The sequence below is a fragment of the Corella eumyota genome, chromosome 4 (assembly GCF_963082875.1).
Source record: "Corella eumyota chromosome 4, kaCorEumy4.1, whole genome shotgun sequence".
NCBI lineage: Eukaryota > Metazoa > Chordata > Ascidiacea > Phlebobranchia > Corellidae > Corella > Corella eumyota.
In genome coordinates, this window is record NC_137493.1 from 13,794,342 (window position 1) to 13,815,697 (window position 21,356).

The following is a 21,356-nucleotide window of genomic DNA, read 5'->3' on the forward strand; positions in this document are numbered from 1 at the left end:
ATAATTCAGTCGATAAACCACTTGTTAGAATGATATTTTTTTTAAAGTGTCAGCCAGTAAAAGCATGTGGAGTGGTTTATTAATAAGCGTTGTATGTATAATCCTCAACGTAAGACATCTGGCTTAACATTTTTATTTTAGATAAACTTTTATTTTTTAAATTCAGCCTTGTGTTGCTTTTGTCATTTCTAGATATTATTATTCTGGTAATTTTACTGAAAGCATGGTGTAGTGATCAGAACACTTGGCCTCACTATATGAGGTTATTGGTTCGATACCCACTGCTCTTATGTTGTGCCGCTTTTAAGTAAGGAAAACGGTATGATTCTGTTGAGCCGGCATTTTTTTCTTCTGTTGAGCAGGCATTTTTCTTGATTAGCAGCGTAAATATCAGGCAACAAAATCAATTATATCCCAAACTGCCAAATGCAAATCAAGCCTGTGTCGGGGTAACAAATATTACTCTTATGTTAAGGTATTTTTAAAAAAATTGTAATTTTAAAACCCTCAAAATTTTAGCTCACGAGATTCGCCGCCATGCCAATCATGCTCGACGTACCACTAATCATACCCAGACCAATCAGAAACCATCGCGCCACACCAGCAGCGAACGACGTACTGCCTTCTCCTTGGTCGCTAACCGCTCACTGGCGCAAGCTACCGCCGAGATACAACATCAGAATGCTGCCTTAAGGGGTAACTCACAGTCTGCCAGCCTACCTAACCTGCTAGAACGTACAATGACCAACAAGTATGTAAATTAATGAATATTTTTGATCTTATTTAGATAACTTGCCAAAATATATGGAATAGTCTTAATCAACTTTTAGATGTTTACAGCAGTAAAAAATCAAATTTGTAAAGCTTTACTTATTGTGTTTTTACTTTTTTTTAAAGAAAAGCTTTTCATTCGAGCGAACTCAGACGCAGACGACATCCTTACCAAAGTTACGTGACTGCTTCGAACGCTCACGCAAGTCACGTGGCTACACACGGTTCTGCGAACTCTGATGAAATAAATTTTGAAACCACAAGGGCTGTGAAGAACCAGTCTAACTGGCTTAGCAAGAACACAGGTAAAAAATAGCTAAAAGCGTTTTTAATTCTTACTGTTTACTTAAAATATTTTGATACTTACAATTTAAAATTCATTTCTCAAACAATTGTTTTAAATTTTTTGACTTCTAGCTATATAGTTATCCAAAACAATTTCAATATTTTTAATATTTAAAGAAAGTTTTTTAACAAAAGTAATGCTGCCTTTTAAGGATCAAGTTTGTGGTTGTATTGCAAGATTGGTAAAAAACAATTTTTCTCATATTTAGAGATCTATGAACATGTCAAATCAAACCAAATTTTGCCAGTTTTTTGGTTCTATAGAAAAATTATGTAGTTTCCTTGTTAAATACGTAATTTTTTTCAAGTATTTAAATTACCCAATACTTTACCAATGTTATAGGCTCTCCTACTAATAAAACAAAAATGCCTCACATTGATTTCGAAAAGGGGAAGACTTCTGACGACAAATCGAGTTCATTTTCTGGCGGAATTTATTTTATCGCGAATAATTCTGCTGTAAGAAAAGAAAGTCTGATACAAAGCGAAGCAGCATCACCTCCTAATCTACGTCAGAGACTAACTTCAGAAGAACAACAAGTAATTTTAAATCTTAACTTTTTTTTTGTAAACTATTAGTATAAACTGGTATTATGTGTAGTTAAAGTGTTATGTTACAGAGTTTTGCATTTTTGTGAGTGATGTATATAGCACATTAGTATGGTTGACAATGAATCACAAAATGGCTTTAGCACCTTTAAAAAATGTTTGTGGTACTTACAAATTAATTTTCAAAAATACTGGAAAATAATTAACATAAAAAAAACAAGTTACTAAATTTTTTGTGTGACGTAGAAAGTACTTAGTAGCGAAGTGAATATATACAAGCTTGTACTTTCTACGTCATCACAAACAGGGCTTTTCTTTTCTTTTTTTTAATTAATTTTAATTTTTTTTAAAAAGTTTTTATACATTGAAAAGTAGGTGATATTATTTAAAATTAAAATTATTTTTGTGTTTAGCGACACCAAATTAATTTTTGAGTATAAAATTATCGCTAATATATGAAGTTACCCAATTTAACTTATTATCTTTACAGTTCTAACCCTTTACGATACCTTATCACTAATAAGGTTTTTTTAAAAAAATATATATATATGAATTTTAACTCTATATATACCATTACCTCCCAACTTAAAATTTATTATTAATCTAATTAATCTAATGATAGATTATTACTATTTTATGATCGCGATAATTAATATATACTGTTTTTGTTTCCTTTTTAAACTGTTTCGGATGACGTGAAGTACACATAACTTTAATAATGTTTTTTAATTTGTTAATTTGTGGTATACAACTTTAAGTTATTGGCTTAAAATTATAATGCTAATAGGCCTAATCACGGCATATATTATAAGATAAGGCCGGTCTAATTAATTATTTATTACAAATCTTTGGTTTTTAGAACGATCTAATCTTTAATTTATTTTTGTTAAGAATAGAACAAGTTACGAATAATACTGGTATAATGTAAAATATATTGTTTTAAAAACCTATTAAGTATACTGATTTGTTTTTAGCTATTTAGCTTCAAATACCTTTTATTATTTCATTTTTTGTATATTACACAATTTTATTTTTTAAATTCATGATAAATTATTAATTTGTTTTGTCTATTTAGTCTCAGCATGCAGATGAAAAACTCAAAAAAGTTTACGATAGAAAAACGTCTAAGACAAGCTCGACGAATATGTATCACGTGACCAACCATTTGGCAACAAATTCGTTTGGAAACACTGTTGAGGATAAACTTTTTTCGGATAAATCGGGAGACGACGCTTCTATGATTGCAAATGCCGACGCTTCTCCAGTTTATGGTTAGTTAAACTTAAATTTTACTAAATATGTATTGAATTAAGCAACGTTGCTGAAATCTGGGATATTATCATATGCGTCCTAGGTTTGGTTCACTATATAGATCCTAAGTTTAATTATCTTTATAGGTCTTTGGTTTAATTTACTAAATCGGTTCTGGGTTTGATTCACTATATAGATCCTAAGTTTAAATATCTTTATGGGTCCTGGGTTAAATTTATTATATCAGTTCTGAGCCTGATTTGTTTTATGGGACATGTTTTGATTTTCACTGCTTTCATTTCAACGTTATGTTTTTTTCCCAAAGAAGATAAGTTTTTAATATATTTATCGGGTAAGGTTGTGTGGTTTGGGACGTGTCTGAGCTATCCGTGAACGCCAGGCTCAAGGGCGAAAAGCGTGGCATTAGTGCGGCTCGAACCCAAAACCATTCGGCTGGTAGCCTGACGCCATAACCGGTTTACCACACTACCGAACTTAATGACGTTATGTTCTTGAGTAAAAGACGCTATAAATGCTAAGCCAAAACCTAGTTAGTTAAATTATTGGCCAAATACTAGTTTCAAATTTTTATAAAGGGCAAAATCAGCCTAATTTTTGGTCAGGTACAAGTTATATTTAGCTATCTAATATTACTATTTTATTTTTGTTGTAAGCATTTTTCACTTAGCACGGTGATCGTAAAAAAATAGATGCAAATTTTCTTATTTTATACAAAAAGTATTTTGTTTTGATAGAAGACGAACTTACGGACGAAAAATCGAACTTTTCTCAACATCGAGTTGACTTGGCTTCTTCCACGAGCGGGGTCGGGACAGAAAGCGTTGTGACGTCACAATTTGAACCGGGTGACCAATTTCCTGACTCACCACTTAACTTGAGTGAGAACGGAGATATGATGTCGAGTTCCATTCTGAGCGACGATAAAGAGATGAGGTTAGTACTTTCCAAAAATTTTGGTTAATTCTACTTTTAAAATAAAATTAACACTTAAACTGTAAAAGCAACAACAATGTCACTTATTTACAACAAACTTTTGGGCTTCTTATAAACTTCTTTTTTAAGGGAAAACTACTTTTTAAAGTTTTTTTTCTAAATTTATTTATCCTAGTAGTGGAAAGGTCGACTTCACAACTTAAACATGTAGTAATATCAGTTACCCTAATTAAACCAGTCTCTAGTTGTTTTGGATATTATAAACAGTAGTCGACCAATAGTTAAGTTGCTGATTAATTGTTGTCTCAGCAAGACTTTATACCGTATATGACGCCTTGCGCCACAGCATGGAAGCAGTGGGGATCAAATCCACTACACTATGCTACCTAGTTTTTCAAAGAAAAGCATTTTTTTTCTAATGGTTTAATTGATTCGTAGGTTATCCAGATTAGCAAAATTATGTTTAACAATTTTTGTAATTGTTTTTAGAAGTCATGACGAGGCTACAGAGGCAGCACTAGATGTAGTGTTTCCTCCTTACACTTTCTCAACACAGGGGCTGTCCCGTCCTTCCACTCCGACTGAAAGCATCATACCAAGGTGATTTTTCATTGGTTAATTTAAATATTCATACGCCAAAAACTTTTTTCATTTATTTTAATTTTATCGTTTTTATATTACTTTTATTATGTAGATATTATGCCGTGATGCAAAACTCAATCGACGGGACAATGATCTCGCCTCTCCCGCAAAAATGGATGGACAACTCCCTTCTCATGATCAAGAAAAAATTGTGGCAAAACTGGCCTGAAGTCGTAAAGGAACTCCACAAGGTAGCACAATTTTACAAATTTGCGCTAAATAATATATTAAACTAAGTGCATAGTTTGATTTTTAATATTTTAATTTTTTTAAGAGTTATTTTTATATATTTGTAGGAGATTCATTTTTTGCATGACGAGAGTTTAAAGAAAGCTGTACTCGATTATATATTACTAGATGTTAAGGAACAAGAGAGGCTTGGTGTACCTGTACCACTTAAGGTATTTTTTAACTATAAAGTTTCACTTAAATTTACATTTTGCCTAGTTAGGTATGCTGCACAATTTTACTGTATTTAAACGTCATTCCTTTGGGCTTTATAAAATAGTCTACTTTTCGGATAATATCTCATTGTTATAAATACAACTAAAGTAATGTTAGCCCAAGAAATTTACTCCTCAGTTTTGGGTATGATAAAGAAAACGTTGTGTAAGCGTTATTCACTAAATTATTAAGTGAACATTTTTTACAACTTAGTTCTGTTTAGTTGTCAAACTCGGCCGGTAGGTGGAGATATCCTTGGTACGAGACCTTAAATCAAGCCAGAAAACAAATTAGATCAAAACTCTATATAAATCATCATGTCAATGCTTTAGTGCTTTCGCAATGGACCACCAGGTAGAAAGCAAGATTTGTAAACCAACTGATATATGGTAAAAAAAATTATGTAGGCCTATGTATTAATTCCTATGGAGCCCTGGGTTTGATCTTTACTAATCTCATGCTGTAGCACCTTCGAAAAAGGCGCTGTAAACGGTATGAATCACTGCTGAGTCAACAACTAGTCAGCAGCTTAGTTATTCGTAATTAAAATCTATAATATTTCAAACTGCTAAAAAGGCAACTCGAGACTGGGTCGTGGTAACATATGTTACTCTAAGTTTAAGTCGTCAAGTCGATCTTTGCATATCGAGGATAAATAAAAAAAAATTGGTGGTATTTGCAACTTAGTAGGTTAAAGGGAAACTGTATGGAAATTTTGATACAAAATTCGTTTTAACCACTACATATAAAATACATACTTTACTTAGGTACGATTCGTTTCGTTTGGTCGATATTCCTCGAATCTACTCACTGATGCCGCTCACTGTTGAAAACTTGTTGAAAGAAGTGACTCGTTCCAGCGAAGAAGCGGCACTTACACTTTCCACCAGGTGGACTCAAGAGTGCGTAGAGATAGTAAAAGAAAACAAGGAAAGGATTGAAGCGTCAGTTACTGCTAATAATGACGTAAGGAAATTATTAAATCAAAAAGCGTAAATGCAATTTTATTTTAAAACCGCCTTACTTTTTAGGCACCGGGTCTTGGGTTTAAATTGTATTAGTACCATAACGTAGAATCAAAAGGTTTAAGAATAAGATCGTATTTAGATTGTTTTATCGACTGACTAAAAATAGGTAATGCTGCTCAAATATGTCTAACTAGCGAAAGGATCTTGAATCCTGGCTAATAGACTTTTAATCGAGGTGCCAGGTTATTTGAACTTTCGGTATGCTTTTTAAGTACATGGCAAAAGAAAAATGCCATTAGCAGATTTTTAGTTTTGTTTTTACACTGTTTGTTACAGATTTCGAGAATGGATGGAATGGATCATTTTTTTGGTTGCTTGGCAACGTTGATGTCGAACCTTATACGAGATTTAGTTCGAAAGTCAATTCATGACGTAATCCACTTATTTGAGTTATACAGGTACTTCAGAAAGATAATAAGAAAATATAAAAATAAATAATGTTGGTGTACAAGTGATTAATGTGTATTAATTAGAACTTTTATAAATTATTATATTTTATAAGTTACTATTGGAATATAACTCGTTTGATTTTAAACTAATTTTAACAAAGATTTTTTGCCTAATATAAATTACACAATTTAAATAAGACTAAGCTAATTTAAAAAAATACATTTTAAATAGATGGGGGAACAAATATGAAGGAACTTACCAAGAAAGTGGACTTCAGTTGCCAACCAAACCACATCCTTTAACATTTTTTATGGTAAATTTATATTTTAAATCTTAAAATGTTAAATGAAAAATCATAAGAACAAAAAATTTGCACTTTTAGATTCTCATTACTTGCTAATTGTGTTTTTATTGTTAAATAGTTTCATAATTTGCAATAAGTTATGTAGTATTCATTGATAAAAATTTGTTTTAGCGATCAAATACAAGTGGGACTTGTACCTCATTCGAGCCTCCGTTTGACAGTGTTATTGGAACTCTACATGACGTTATTGATGTTATTGTACAGGTAAAAAATAGTGAAATCCACTAAATTGTACGCTTATAAATTCTCAAGTGTTTTACATCATATTTAAAAATGGCACCATTGGTAGTAGTAGTCACATGATAAAAAGGCAAAAGTTTTTTTTATATATCTATAAGTTGTTAAACTATTAAATGTTTCATTTTAGTACTTAACTTTTTATACGATGGTCAAATTGTTTAGAGCGTCCAGCATTTACCCAAAGTCGAGCATCTTATATTTCAACCCGTGGAAAACTTGGAAGTTTCATATTTGTCAGCTGTTAAAGTAGAGGACGAAATTGTTGTGGTTGCCAAGCAACGAATTAGTGCTGTCGTGATGATAAATAGTCATGGGCCCACCAGGTATAGACTTATCGTTTTCCAGTAGACTTTATTATTTACGTTAAAATGTAATTAAATATTATCGATTTTACTTTATTATATGGCAGCGTGGTGTAGTGGTCAGAACAATTGACTTTACTACCTGGGGTTCTGTGTTTAATCCTCATTGCTCTAATTCCGTAGCGCCTTTGAGTAAGGCGGGGTAAACAGTGTTAGCTCATGCTCAGCCAATTCTTAATTAGCAGATTAATTATCAATCAAATATAATATTCCAAACTGCCAAAGGCAACTCCATACTGGGTCGGAATAACAGTTGTCACTCTATGTTTAAATCAAAAAGTCGACCTTTCAATATCGAGTATAAATAAATATAAAAAATAGATATATAAATAGTTTGATTTTGAAATGTGTTCTTTAAAAATTATATTTTAGATATCGTTCCGTTTATGAGCCGGTCTACGCCCACCTTCTTAACCCTAATACTGACAAAAAGGTGGCTCATTTTATTGAGAGGGAACCTCCTTTGCGAAACTATGTAAAAGAACTCGAAAAACTAAAGTCCATGGCAAGAAGTGTTGGCAGTTTACCCGTTCATGTACCGATGCACTTATTTTTACTTGATTGTACAGAACTAAATCAGGTATTTTTACATAGATCTAGATATGCGTATCGTGAATAGCCAAATGGTGCTTTCTTTTTTAAATTACCGAATTCCTGTTTTAAAATATTATGTGCTTTTGTTAATAACTTAAGGACTTAAATTAACGATTGGTATCAATATTAGGTTGTCTGACAAGCTGAAACATTAGGCTAGGGTATGAATCTCATTGCATAATTGAGAATTTTTATTTTAAGTTTATCAAAAGGCCTTATAAGGTTTTATTGCACATTTCTAAAAGTATTTTTGTATTGCAAATTTTAGTTAATTATCTACATTTTAATATAACATTAAAACTTTAATTTTACATTATTTTATACTCGTTTTTGCGTAACCAAAAGCCTGATACACTTGGGACAGTTTAATGAGTAACATAACGCTAAAATTACACCTTCACTTTTATTTAAATATTCGTCGATTCTTTGATAACGTCTTGTCTTTTACAGTGGCTTTTAGACCGTAGCGAAAGCCTGCAAAAAATGATGATCGATAATGTCATCGAAATATCAAGAAGATTTAATCGCTCAATATGCACAACCTACGACAACATCGTAAAGCGCATTACCTCCCACGTACAAAAGTATGTAAAATTTTGTTTTAAAACTAAAGAATAAATGCTCTGTGGTAATTAAAGATGATTCACAATGCTTTTTAGTATTTAAGGACGGTTTCGTACCTTTAACTTCATCTACAGTTAGTTTACTCTACTTTATAGGCGTTAAAATAACTTAAGAGTACTAAACAACATTGACATGCAAAAGCAATATTAAAAGCCTAGATCGTTGTACTTTAAATTTAAAAAATTTTGTTAGTAACGTATTGTAGTATGTATTTAAAAGTAAATTATGTTTGGAACAGTACAAGCGGCTTGGTTGAACTTCAAGAATATGTTGATTCACTTGCTTCAAACGAGCTGGTCAAGTTGAAAGAGCAGCTTGATATTGCAGCAAGTAATCTACTTTTCTTAATGGATTACGCGCATCTATGCAAAGATGATGTTTTGTTAAATGATAACACTTTTTCATGGCCAGGCCGCATTATACCAATAATTAGAAACAGGTATGACAATCTTTAGTAGCCTTTTAAAGTATTTCTAATGTTTTATTTTTCCAATTCATATGCTATATTACAAAACTAAAAGTGTAATGCTATTTAACTTATGTGCTACAATCATTTTTTTGTCTTAAAATTAAATCTTTTAACCAATGCATAAATCAATATTCATATATCTACGACGGACATTTTTTTTTTAGTGAGCAAAGATTGCAAAAAGAACATGATCTCAAGGTTAGTAAACTAAGAACTTGGCAAAGAGACATCGAAAAAAGATTAGACGAAGTCGCACATTCTGTCAAAGAGTTTCAGAAAAAGGAGCGAATGTCAGAGGCACAGAGATATGTGGATTTACTGAACGACATTCAAGCAAAAATTGTTGGGTTTTCAGAAGAAGTAAACTTTTACATAAATTTAAAATACTTTTGTATTTGTGACAGTATTTATATTTTTCAAAAGTCAGATGTTTTTTTAGACCACGTATTTTAAACTAAATGTATTTTTATAAAAAACTAGTAACATTACTATGACATTTAAGATTCTGGTGATTGTATATGTGTAACAGGACAAAAAGTAAAAATATTTGTCTTGTATAATCTACCATTTTAGTATAAACACACAAAAAAACATTTGTTAACAAGAAAATTCTACAGAAACAAAAAATTAACCGCGAGGAAATACTCTTGGACGTCGGTCAAGTTAGTCCTTATCCTCAGATTCAAGAATTAGTTGTCAAAAAAGAGCCGTACGAAAGATTGTGGAGAAATGTGTTAGCTTTTCATAAAAACTATGATAAGTGGATGAATGGGCCTTTATTGGAGGTTAACGCAGAAGTAGTGGAAGAAACGGTAAGTTTTTAAACAGCATTTGGTCAATTAAAATTTATTCATTTTTAGTTTTTTGTGTTAATTTTTAGTGTAGCCTTTATTTCTTTTATTTTAAATTATGTCAGTTTATTACTTAAATTGCCATTAAATATGTACAAATAGTACATCATTTATTTTAATAGTTAACATTGTTTTAATGAACTGGAGACTGTATAAATTTAAAATTGATTTTTAACAATTACTTTAGGTCCAAGATCTTTGGAAAACCAGCTACAAACTTACAAAACGATTTCAACATCCTGATTTTATGGGGCCTTTGAAAGCAGCAGCAACCATTAAAAATAAACTGGAAAAGTTTAAAATCAACATGCCATTAATTAATGCTTTGTGCAATCAAGGCATTAAGCAAAGACATTGGGACATCATGTCAGACAAGGTAGTGTGTAGATTTAGTGTATTGGACAAAACAAAATGGCGTAAAATATCAAGACAGAAAATTATATACGAACTATTTACAATATACCGATAATTGTAAGGTGTGTGGCGTAGAAATATTAAGATATATGTTTATATTATTTTCGATATGTAAACAACTTATTTAAAAATTCATACTCTATTTTTTTATTTTATTTTTTTTTGTTTTAGGTTGGATTTCCAATGACTCCTAGGTCAGATACTCCATTGAGCGAAGTGCTTAGAATGAAACTGGAAAAACATTTGGAAGATTTGACGCAAATAAGTAACCAAGCCAGAAAGGAATATGCTTTGGAAAAGGTAATTCTAAACAACTACAGAAATGTCGTTTTACCAGTATTATACTAAACACCATTCATTGCATAAGTACACTAAGTACACTAGCCCGTTTCCATGTCCAAAAATAAAGTCATGCTTTTTATTGGACTTTGGGCTAATTTTTAGTCCAAAACCCAGTTCTGTTTTTTTGGGCTAATTTTTAGTCCAAAGCCCAGTTCTGGCCATTAAGCACATTGGGCTTTTTATTAAAATGTTCGTTTTGTCTGTTTGTCAGACTTCAAATTGTTATTGATTTAGTTATAAAACATCTTCTATTGCGAGTTTTAGTACAATTATTAATAACTAACTGAATATGGCTGTTTTAAAATTCTTTGTAAATCTTTTTTTAAACTTCTTTTTTTTAATTATCATCTATCTTTAACTTACAAATTTTTTTTAAATTTTTGTGCTAATGCTTTTAATTTAATTTCAGGCGTTAACGAAGATGAAAATAGACTGGGAGGCTGTAGACTTTGGTTTGGTCCAGTACCGAGACACCGAGGTTCAAATCCTGTCGGCGGTGGATGACATTCAAATGTTGTTGGATGATCACATGGTTAAAACACACACAATGAAGGGTTCTCCATTTATTGATCCATTTGTCGACGAAATTGACGACTGGGAAAACACATTGGTGAGAATGATTAAAATTCTTGTTGTTATTTCGATTTAAAAAATTCTTGAAATGTACATACTTGTGTAAAGTCATTTTTGCTATTATACTTAATAAAATTATCTTAGATTGTATTGGATTAATATTAAGTAATAATTTTTAAACATTGTCTGTTTATTTGGCTATGAAATGTTAAAGGGCTATTAAGATAAGCAACATTTTTCTGACAGTTTAAATTTAGAAAAAAAAAGTTTAAATCTAACGCTTTTTTATTGCTAACAAATATTTGCACGTGTTTGAAGATATACAAATTAAGTGGTATCCCACGATATTTTTTTCATGGTTTATTTTATTGAAGCAAAGGGCACGTGACATCATAGATTCGTGGCTGGTAGTACAAGCCGCTTGGTTGTATTTGGAACCTATTTTCGGATCGGAAGATATAAGAAATCAAATACCGGTCGAAGGAAATATGTTTACACAAGTAAGTGTTGATAAAACTTAGTTCAATTAAAAGGGTTTCATACAACTTAATTGATGCAAAACATTGCCAGTAGATTGATGTAGGGGTTAGAACACTTGGTTTAAAACTCTTGGTTGTATAAGTTAGAATATTATATGAACCCTAGAGTTACTGGCAGGTTAACAGCCAGACTGTTAAGTTGTTTAGTCAATAGATTGCTATTTTCTAGGTCGATTCTCACTACAAGGAGATAATGAAAAGAGCTTCTGAAAATACGAAAGCCATGGTTGTACTTTCGCAACCCAGCATGTTGGAAAAGCTTCGCCAATCTGAAAGTTTATTGGAAGCAATACAAAAAGGTCTTAACGATTACCTGGAGAAGAAAAGGATATATTTCCCAAGGTTAAAATTGTAGAGATGTTAATTTATATTTTGTATACAACTTTTTAAAAAAATGACATGTCATTGTTGTTTGTGTAATGTTAAGAATTGTGCATAATTTAATAATATTTACTTAATTCCTACTGCTAGATTTTTTGTAAACCGTCGTTAACTACTAACAGACGTTTTAGTAAATTTTTATGTTAAACACCATAAAGTCGTTTTTACATATACACACTCAAATTACATTTATCATAAAATTTAAATGAAGTTCATTAAAAATTTTAGATTTTTCTTTCTTTCCAACGACGAGTTACTTGAGATCTTATCAGAGACGAAAGATCCACTCCGTGTACAACCTCACTTAAAGAAATGCTTTGAAGGAATCGCTCGACTTGTGTTTACGGATGAAAAAGAAATAGTTGCAATGCAATCGGCCGAAGATGAAACTGTTGATCTTATTAATGTGATTAAACCGCAAGAAGCTCGTGGCTTGGTTGAAAAATGGCTGTTCGAGGTAATTTTTGTAACATTTTAAAAATTTGATTTTTAAACTTAATTTTTTGTTAAGTTATTTTAAAGTCCATGTAGTAATTATGCAAAAAATAAGCGTAAAACATTATCGAAAATATGTATTTGTTTTGATATTTTGCATTACTATGCATTCTAAATGCAAGTTGCATGTTATTAGATTGTTTTTAAAAATATTTTAAATCTTCAACGTTGTTTGTTATCAGAAATGGCTTTGTTATTCCTGTGTGATTGAAAAATTTTGACACAGAAATAACGCTATCCCTGATTTAAACTACCATCACCGTAAATTACAACATGAATTATACAGAATTGTTTAACCTTGTATAACAAAGAAGTTAATAAACAAACAAGCTTGTGTTTTAACAGGTTGAACAAATGATGAAGTTAAGTATACGAGAATCAATGTCTCGAGCGGTTGAATCTTATCCCGAATTACCTTTTAAGAAATGGTGTTTAAGGTGGCCTGGTCAAGTTGTACTTGCTACAAGCAACATTTATTGGACAGCTGAAGTGACACAGGTGCGTAAAAACTCTAAATTTATAACAGTTTAAGACAATAAAATGTGTTAAAAAAGTCAACGCCATTTTGTTCTATTCAAACTTTTTTTTTAATATTGGCCTTTAGTTAATTTGTTCTATTTATTGATTTATTTGATTGTCAATAAGTGATTTTTGGGCGATCGAGCTTTTTATGGCTTTCTTTTCCTGTGTGATTTAAATGTTCACACAATAATCGAAGCCATTACTTGCTCTGCCTACTATCTTCAAGCCGTAACAATTCTAAATTAAACCTTCAACTTTCTTAGTTTGTTTAATTAAATCATAATTTAAACCATGAACTGTTATATTTTATTTGGAATTAGGCGATTAAAGAAAAAGACGGCTTGACCGCTTATTTAGAGGTTTGCAGCAGCCACATCGACGATATAATTGAACTTGTTCGAGGAAAATTGAGCAAAATGGACAGAGTTACTTTGGGCGCTTTGGTGACCATAGACGTCCATGGTAAGTTTATTGTAGTTTGAAATAGATATATATATATAAAGGGTTTTAAGGAACGAAAATAATTTTATTGTTGGTATATGTTTTTTATTCTTTGTATCACATTATTAGCACGTGACGTGGTCGCTCGCCTTGCCGAAGAAGGCGTCTCTGATGTCAGAGACTTTAACTGGATCGCGCAGATGCGTTATTATTGGGAGCAAAGTGACGTTATGGTTCGAATGATTTCCACGACCGTGCCTTACGATTGCGAATATTTGGGGAACACTGGAAGACTTGTGATCACTCCTCTAACAGAAAGATGCTACAGGTACAACAGTTAATAATAAATAAAACAGAATAAAAAAATGAAAGCTTGTAAAGAAATTTCTAACAAAGTCTTTTAATTTCTAGGCCTACAAAATACACAAAACTGTCGTCATGTTTTCACAGCGCTTTAGTTTATAAAAACTTGTACAATTTAGAACTCTTATGGGGGCCTTGCAACTAAACCTTGGCGGCGCACCCGAAGGACCGGCCGGAACCGGGAAGACAGAAACGTGCAAGGATTTAGCAAAAGCTGTCGCAAAACAATGTGTGGTGTTCAATTGCTCTGACGGTCTTGACTACAAGGCTATGGGGAAGTTTTTCAAGGGCCTTGCGCAGTCTGGAGCCTGGGCGTGTTTTGACGAATTTAATCGTATAGATTTAGAGGTAAGGTTTGTGTTAAAATTCAAAAAAAAAATTTGGATTCACTTGTAAATTACGGTCCTAAAACGGTAAAGTGCGAGATAATTAATAAGGACTGCAAAGTCTAAAAGCTTGTTCATAAACTGTAAGGTACAAGTAATCTACAATTTGCGTTGTAAACTAATGATTTAGGAAATTTATATATATATATGCGCACGAATCGTTATGAAAATATGTGACCACGTGTATTTTGTAAACAAACAATTACAAAGAATGGGTGATCGTAAATTTTCAAGTAAAAATCGTAGGCTACTAGAACTAATAGGCAGGGGTTTTACGTATTGGGTAATTGCCACGATGTTGCATTCGGTTTCCATTTAATTGCCTTGACTGGGAAAACTCTCTACTTAAATAATTTTACTGGTATCAAAGTCTTCAGTTAGTTTTCATACCTATTTATTACTTTTTTATATTTTTTGTATATATCTTTATCTTCGATGTGAGAAAGTCGAATGCGCGACTTAAACATAGAGTAACATCAGTTACTCCGACCCAGTCTTGAATGGCCTGTGGCAGTTTGGAATATTATAGATTATAATTGCTCGATAATCATACTACTGATTAAGTGCTAGCTTAGCAGAAGTTTATACCGTTTATAGCACCTTACTCAAGGGCGCTACAGCATGAGACCATTGGGAATTGAACCCACGACCTCATGTGTGGTGTAGCAAGTGTTCTTACCACTACGCCACACTACTATTTATTGATTACAAATATCACAAAAACAATAAATTATTGTGTAGTTGAAAAGTATGAAAATAATAAAACATAATTGTATAATAATTTTTATATAACAATTAGTCTAATCAACTAATCAACCTTGATAATCAATATAATACAGTGTGACACAAAACGAAAAAATATTTAATAAAACGCGTTAATTATAAAAACATATATTCGGCTATATAAAAAACGTATTGCATCTATAGCAATATGTTCTATTAGTTTTTTTAGTGGGTAGTAGGACCACTGTAGCAGTTTTATGGCTTGAAGGATATGTTTTGTGGATAATATAGATTGTATATATAACTAAGACAATATTCAAATATATTTAAATTTGGTAAAATATATTTGGGTTATATTTTTAAAGTAGTCCAAAAATTTACTATTTGGAACCTTGTCTATTTTTTTATTGGTGGTTTGAGAATAAGTTTGTTAAGCTCGTTGGAAAACCCAGTATTTAATCTGTAAAAAAATTATACAATTTACATATTTTTAAGTTTAAAAATTCTTATACACACTGGACTTCACTCGGTTGCCTCACTTAATTTGAAACTTACTTGCTTGTAGTTTTGGGTGCAATGTCGGGTTTTTTCTGTTGGTCTTTTTCTTTTGTATTCAATACTTCATATGGGCTGGTAATATCTGAACACATATTTGATATGAATATAAGTTCAAAAATTTATTTTAAAATACGGTAAAATTCTTAAAACCTGAGTTTTGAATAGGATTGATGTTTACTGGCTGAGCTCCTTCAAAAATTCTTTTGGTATTCGCACTAAGAAAATAAATTATTGAGTAATCAAAAAAAAAAATTATAACTAACATTTTAGAAAGTTTTATGGTGTAAGTATAAATGTGACTTAGTTTGAAAAATTGAAATATAGTTAATACAACTTACATTATAAAATTGGGGGTCACATAATTTCCTTTCGAAGATGAACCTGAATGTGATTGAAAATCAATGTAATTTTTTTCACTCTCAGCATTATGTGCGCTAAGTTTTTGGTTTACTGGTTCCTTTTTGGGTTTTGGTTCAATAATGGGTTTTGTTGTTTTAACTGGTTTGTTCGGAAATTGAAATTGTGTTACTGGTTTTCGGTCTGGTGTTGGGGGTGGATTTTGAAGTGGTGGCCCTAGTGGTGTAGGTGGTTTTTGAAATGGTGTTGATTGTTTTTGCAATGGTGGAGTTGGTGGGGGATTTTGAAATGGTGGTTGTGATGGTGTTTGCTGCTGTGTTAAGGGTTTTAGATATAATGAGTTTGTTGTTGCCAATGGTGTTGGTGGCTGTGCCGCAAAAGTTGGCTGTCCTTGATTGCCGGAAAGGTCTTTAATATTAACATAGCTATGTTGAACTCTAAAACATAAAAACAAGCTATAAAGTGCTTTTTTAATATCAAAATTAAATAGGTTATGTTTTACCTAAATTTATAAATTTCTGAGATATTTAAGGAACAGAAAAATAGTAAGACGTGAAAACCGCAAAAGTAACAAAAATAAAGTTTATTAAAATTAGATATTAATAATGATAATCTATTTTTTATGTCGTATTATTTAACACATAAATTTTTAATGAACTTGTTTGATGCGGTTAAGTCTTGTCTGTTTGAAGCAATAGAATGATATGTAGGCTCATGTTTGAGTGAACTTTCTTTGGCTTAAAAAAATTGGTTGTCTGTTACTGTTAATTACATGTTGTAATGTAAATAATAACACTAAATTTTTTTTGTGTATATCTTATCTTCAATGTGGGAAGGTCAAATATGTGACCCAAACATAGAGTAACATTAGTAACTCCGACCCAGTCTCGAGTTGCCTTTAGCAGTTTGGAATATTATATAGATTATAATTGCCTGTTAATTATGCTGCTGATTAGGTAATGGTTCAGCAGGAGTTCATACTGTTATAGTGCCTTACTCAAGGACACTACAACAAGAGAGTAATGGGGATTTAACCCACGACCTTATAGTGGTGTAGCAAGTGTTCTTACCACTACACCACGCTGCCGGTAAGTATTAACCAATGGTATTGTTTAATTTTTTTTATTTTATGTATTGGGTATATGGTTTATCATTAATATTTTTAGTTAACTTAAAATTTTGTTTACCTGATGGTATTTTGGTTTTTGATTTTCTTTTCATTCCTAAGATATTATGAAAAATGTTATCATACCTATACAGAAAATAAAAAGTTAAGAAAAAAGCTAATATATAATATAATACTGTACTACTGAAAAATACATCATTAGAAGTTTATTAATTAAAAGTATAGCCTACTAAAGAGTAAATACTTACCAACTTCTTTTTTTCCACCTAATAATTAAGCAAAAGACGACTAGCACGTTGAGGAATAATATAATTGCAACCACAGCAATAAGGGGCGCATTGTTGTTTAAAGAATTCACTAAAATTTTTTTTTATTTTTAATAAAACTTTATTAATAGAGTCACGCAACCGTTATATGGGCAGCTTGGTGTAGTGGTCAGAACACTTGTCTTTACTATATGAGGTCTTGGGTGCAATTCCCACTGCACTCATGCTGTAGATGCCTTGAGTAAGGCACTATCAACAGTATAATCTCTTGTGAAGCCAAGAATTAATAAGCAATTTGATTATTGGCCAATTATAGTCCCAAGGCAACTTAAGACTTGGTTGGAGAAACTGATATTACTCTATGTCTAGGTCTGTCTTAAAGTTGACCTTCCTACATCGAGGATAAATAATTATCACAAAAATTGTTTTAAAATATATCAGTTTTCCATTTTTTTATATAAAAATTGTTTTTCTTTTATTTTTTAAACACTGATTGTATTTTATTGGTAAAAATGTTTACAATAGTTATCTTAAATGTTACCTTGGGTTTGTGGGGTTTGTGAGCATGGCACTACTTGAACATAATCGTGGGTTGAACATCTTGTGTCAAGGTTGTTTGGGTTCCAATTTGTTTCACAACTACGTCTTCGGATGACTTAAAAAACAAAGTTTGTTTTCTTAAAGTTTTAAATTGTATTATTAAAACAACAAATGTCAGTGTCAAAAGCCTAAGTCATTGGTGTACTTATTTTAAGAAGTGTATTTTGGAAATATAGATTTTTTTACATATGATTAGAGTTGCTAAATACATGTCCCAAAATTGTGGTTATAACTTAACAATAGTTTATCCTATTATTATGGATGGTTTTTTCAAAGTTCCCAAATTAACTTTGCTACTTAAGTTATTATTTAGTTTTTTGCATGTACTTTTTTAGGACTGAATTTGTAAGTTTGACAATTTTAATCCCAATCCATGTCTTATTAAGTTTTTAGTATTAGTTAATCTTACTATATGGTTGAGATTTATCTGATGAGCATTGATTTCCAGTTGTCCAAGAGCTCCAAGTCCCACAGGGTATAAGGCCAGTGCAACTAAAAAAAAAATGTTTTTAAATTTCATTCTAAACTAAAATTTGATATATATGGAATGTTATATGGTTAAGTAGAATTAGCAAAAGATCATATTTTTTTGGTCAAGCCTTAAGTTGTTTTTTTTTACATTTTTTTTATTAATGTACATTAAACTTTAGCTATAATTTTTTTTAACGTCATACTCACGGTGGGCACGTTAAAATGTCGAAACAGCTTTGGTTGACTGTATCAATATGTATTCCCCCACAATCAGTACTTTGAAGTGCTCCAGAAAAACAAGATCTTGAATTTTTACAAATGTTAACACAACTATTTTGGAAAATAATCTTGTAATATTTAGCTTTTTGTTTAATGTTATTTTATCTCAGGACAATGTTATTCATAAACAAATATATGTTTTAAAGGATTTTGTGTCTTTAAAACTAGAAATTTGTTATTTTTTATACTTTTTTAGAGGATTTGTGCTTTATTGTCCTTTAAAAATTTAAAACTAAAGGTAATAGATAGAATTCTTAGGGGTTGTAAAGTGAAAAAGATTTGGCAAAGACTGTAGTTAAAAAGATGGTACAGGATTAGGAGTACATGCGATTATTTTATATAGTTAAAATTATGCGATTATTTACGTGCGATTAAGTAAAATTATGTGATTATTTACGTGCGATTAAGTACGTGCGATTATTTTATATAGTTAAAATTAATGTACTTTTATTGAATTTATGTGTTAAACTAAAAAGTTTTTTGTATTAACCTTTGTCTTGTTTGCTGGCCCGAGTTAGTGGAACACTCACTAACACACTCTGACCAAGCTGTCCAAGTATTCCATAATGCTGGACATCTATCTGTGTTGCAACTTATTCTATCATTCATTCGAGGTTCAACTTGGCCTATATCAAACACATTAAAACATAAACTATTTTTTGTATATCTTTTTATCCTTGATGGGAAAGTCGAATGCGCGACTTAAACATAGAGTAACATCAGTTACTCCAACACAGTCTCGAGTTGCTTGTGGCAGTTTGGGATATTATAGATTATAATTGCATGACAATTATACTGCTGATTAAGTGTACTGGCTCAGCAGGAGTCTGTACCGTTTATAGCGCCTTACTCGAGGGCGCTACATCAAGAGATCAGTGGGGATTGAACTCACGACGTTATGTGTGGTGTAGCAATTGCTTTTACCACTACACCACGCTGCCGGTTTACACCACAACCTTTACAATATTTGTAATAGTTTTGGTTTTATATAAGTGATGTCAATTCAAAAAAAGCAAAATTAAGCCTTTATATTTAAAATAGGGAACTAAAACAAAATTTACCTTGTTCACACAACACACTTTCTGTTTCATTGTAAATGCACGTCCTCGTCCTTTTCTGTGTTCCACCATTACAAGTCACCGTGCACACTGGTATTGTCATCCACTGTGTCCATGCAGGACACAGGTGTGTGTTGCAAGACTGTCCACTTATAATTGTAGATTTATTTCCACCTGTGCCAGAACAATTAAAACTTGGTGTATTACCTAAAAAACAATAGATTTAGTTTTAGAGTTTCAAATGTTTTTCTCAGATTGTTTTTTTTAAATTTATACCTTTTTAAAGTATATGAAAATTGACTATATAATCATTGTTGATATTAAGTAAAGTTTTATTTGGTTAATTTGGCAAAATTCAATATCTTTTATTTAAAAATACACAAAGTATTACATATTCAAAAAACATAAAAAAGTAAAGTCTAATACCACCTTCAAAACATCTTCGTGTTATAGTTTGAGTACCTCCACCACATGAGGCACTACACGCACTTGCTTGTGTCGTAAATTCTCCAAAACAGGACGATGGAATGTAACATTTTGTGCAGTTTTGTGGTCTTGCATATCCTTTGCAATATTGGGTATCGCAAATATAAGCATCATAACATATACCATCACATACACCCTTTAAATATGAAAATGAACAACATAAAACAACCATTATTGATGTTTTTTATGCAACAATGTAGTAGTAAAATTGATAAACAAGTTAATAATACAATTAAATGAAAAAACTGATTTACAGATTTAAAACACTGAATGGTTTTAACTTTTTTTTAATTTATGGTATTTTAGAGCGTTGTTACTTGACTAGTTAAACCAATTTATGGCTAAAAATTTTGAACTAATAAATTTAAATTAAATTTATAGTTAACCAAAAAAATAAATAATTCCATACTTAGTTAATTATATATATGTTTATAAATAATATGTAATTAGTAATAAAACCCGCAGTGTGGTGTAGTGTTAAGAACTCTTGCTACACCACACATGAAGTCGTGGGTTCAATCCCCACTGATCTCATGCTGTAGCGCTCTTGAGTAAGGCGCTATAAACGGTATGAACTTCTGTTGAGTCAGCACTTAATCAGCAGCATAATTACCGGGCAATTATAGTCTCTATAATATCCCAAACTTCCACAGGCAACTCGAGACTGGGTCGGAGTAACTTTTGTTACTCTATGTTTAAGTCGCGCATTCGACATTCCTACATCGAGGATAAAGATATACACAAAAAAAATAACATAAATTCCCGAAAAATCTAAATTAAGTTTGGTAAATAAATCACTTTTTCTTATTTAAATATTTAGTTTATTTATATTTAGTTACCGCTGAAACTATTTGTTGACACATAGAAGTTGTTGCTTCTACATAATCATATGTTGTTGCTACATCATTAGCTTTTACATAAGCATATGTTGTTGCTACATCATATGCTTCTACATAAGCATATGTTGTTGCTACATCATTTGCTGTTGGCATTATTTCTGTAGAATTTCTTGCATTTCCCATTTTTATTATTGTAACTAATAATAAAATCCTCAAAAAAGTGTTTTCAGGCATTTTTTATTTTAAATATATATACAGC

General features: G+C 31.3%; 2 protein-coding genes across 2 annotated transcripts in view; one reads left to right on the forward strand and one right to left on the reverse strand.

The window, feature by feature from the left end:
• LOC145750389 (dynein axonemal heavy chain 3-like) overlaps positions 1–21,356 on the forward strand; it is a 55,920-nt gene that overhangs the window by 812 nt on the left and 33,752 nt on the right. The window contains exons 4-32 of the mRNA XM_082566417.1: positions 520–751; positions 898–1,076; positions 1,460–1,656; positions 2,741–2,936; positions 3,672–3,870; positions 4,360–4,470; positions 4,565–4,703; positions 4,809–4,913; positions 5,180–5,310; positions 5,724–5,922; positions 6,261–6,382; positions 6,606–6,687; positions 6,850–6,942; positions 7,141–7,301; positions 7,713–7,920; positions 8,385–8,518; positions 8,797–8,997; positions 9,192–9,387; positions 9,645–9,839; positions 10,066–10,254; positions 10,464–10,592; positions 11,044–11,244; positions 11,582–11,707; positions 11,916–12,088; positions 12,356–12,584; positions 12,968–13,120; positions 13,465–13,606; positions 13,715–13,913; positions 14,068–14,296. Coding sequence (XP_082422543.1) covers positions 520–751; positions 898–1,076; positions 1,460–1,656; positions 2,741–2,936; positions 3,672–3,870; positions 4,360–4,470; positions 4,565–4,703; positions 4,809–4,913; positions 5,180–5,310; positions 5,724–5,922; positions 6,261–6,382; positions 6,606–6,687; positions 6,850–6,942; positions 7,141–7,301; positions 7,713–7,920; positions 8,385–8,518; positions 8,797–8,997; positions 9,192–9,387; positions 9,645–9,839; positions 10,066–10,254; positions 10,464–10,592; positions 11,044–11,244; positions 11,582–11,707; positions 11,916–12,088; positions 12,356–12,584; positions 12,968–13,120; positions 13,465–13,606; positions 13,715–13,913; positions 14,068–14,296 — 4,850 coding nt within the window. The remainder of the gene's footprint in view (positions 1–519; positions 752–897; positions 1,077–1,459; positions 1,657–2,740; positions 2,937–3,671; positions 3,871–4,359; positions 4,471–4,564; positions 4,704–4,808; positions 4,914–5,179; positions 5,311–5,723; positions 5,923–6,260; positions 6,383–6,605; positions 6,688–6,849; positions 6,943–7,140; positions 7,302–7,712; positions 7,921–8,384; positions 8,519–8,796; positions 8,998–9,191; positions 9,388–9,644; positions 9,840–10,065; positions 10,255–10,463; positions 10,593–11,043; positions 11,245–11,581; positions 11,708–11,915; positions 12,089–12,355; positions 12,585–12,967; positions 13,121–13,464; positions 13,607–13,714; positions 13,914–14,067; positions 14,297–21,356) is intronic.
• Positions 15,113–21,339, reverse strand: LOC145750524 (uncharacterized). The gene is made up of 14 exons (XM_082566582.1): positions 21,098–21,339; positions 20,202–20,394; positions 19,776–19,979; positions 19,205–19,340; positions 18,643–18,738; positions 18,374–18,456; positions 17,906–18,019; positions 17,347–17,455; positions 17,160–17,224; positions 16,631–16,709; positions 15,954–16,409; positions 15,766–15,830; positions 15,613–15,697; positions 15,113–15,517 (listed from the first exon to the last, which is right to left on the reverse strand). Exons 1-14 carry the CDS (start codon positions 21,329–21,331, stop codon positions 15,454–15,456), a joined length of 1,983 nt encoding a protein of 660 aa, XP_082422708.1. The 5' UTR covers positions 21,332–21,339; the 3' UTR covers positions 15,113–15,453.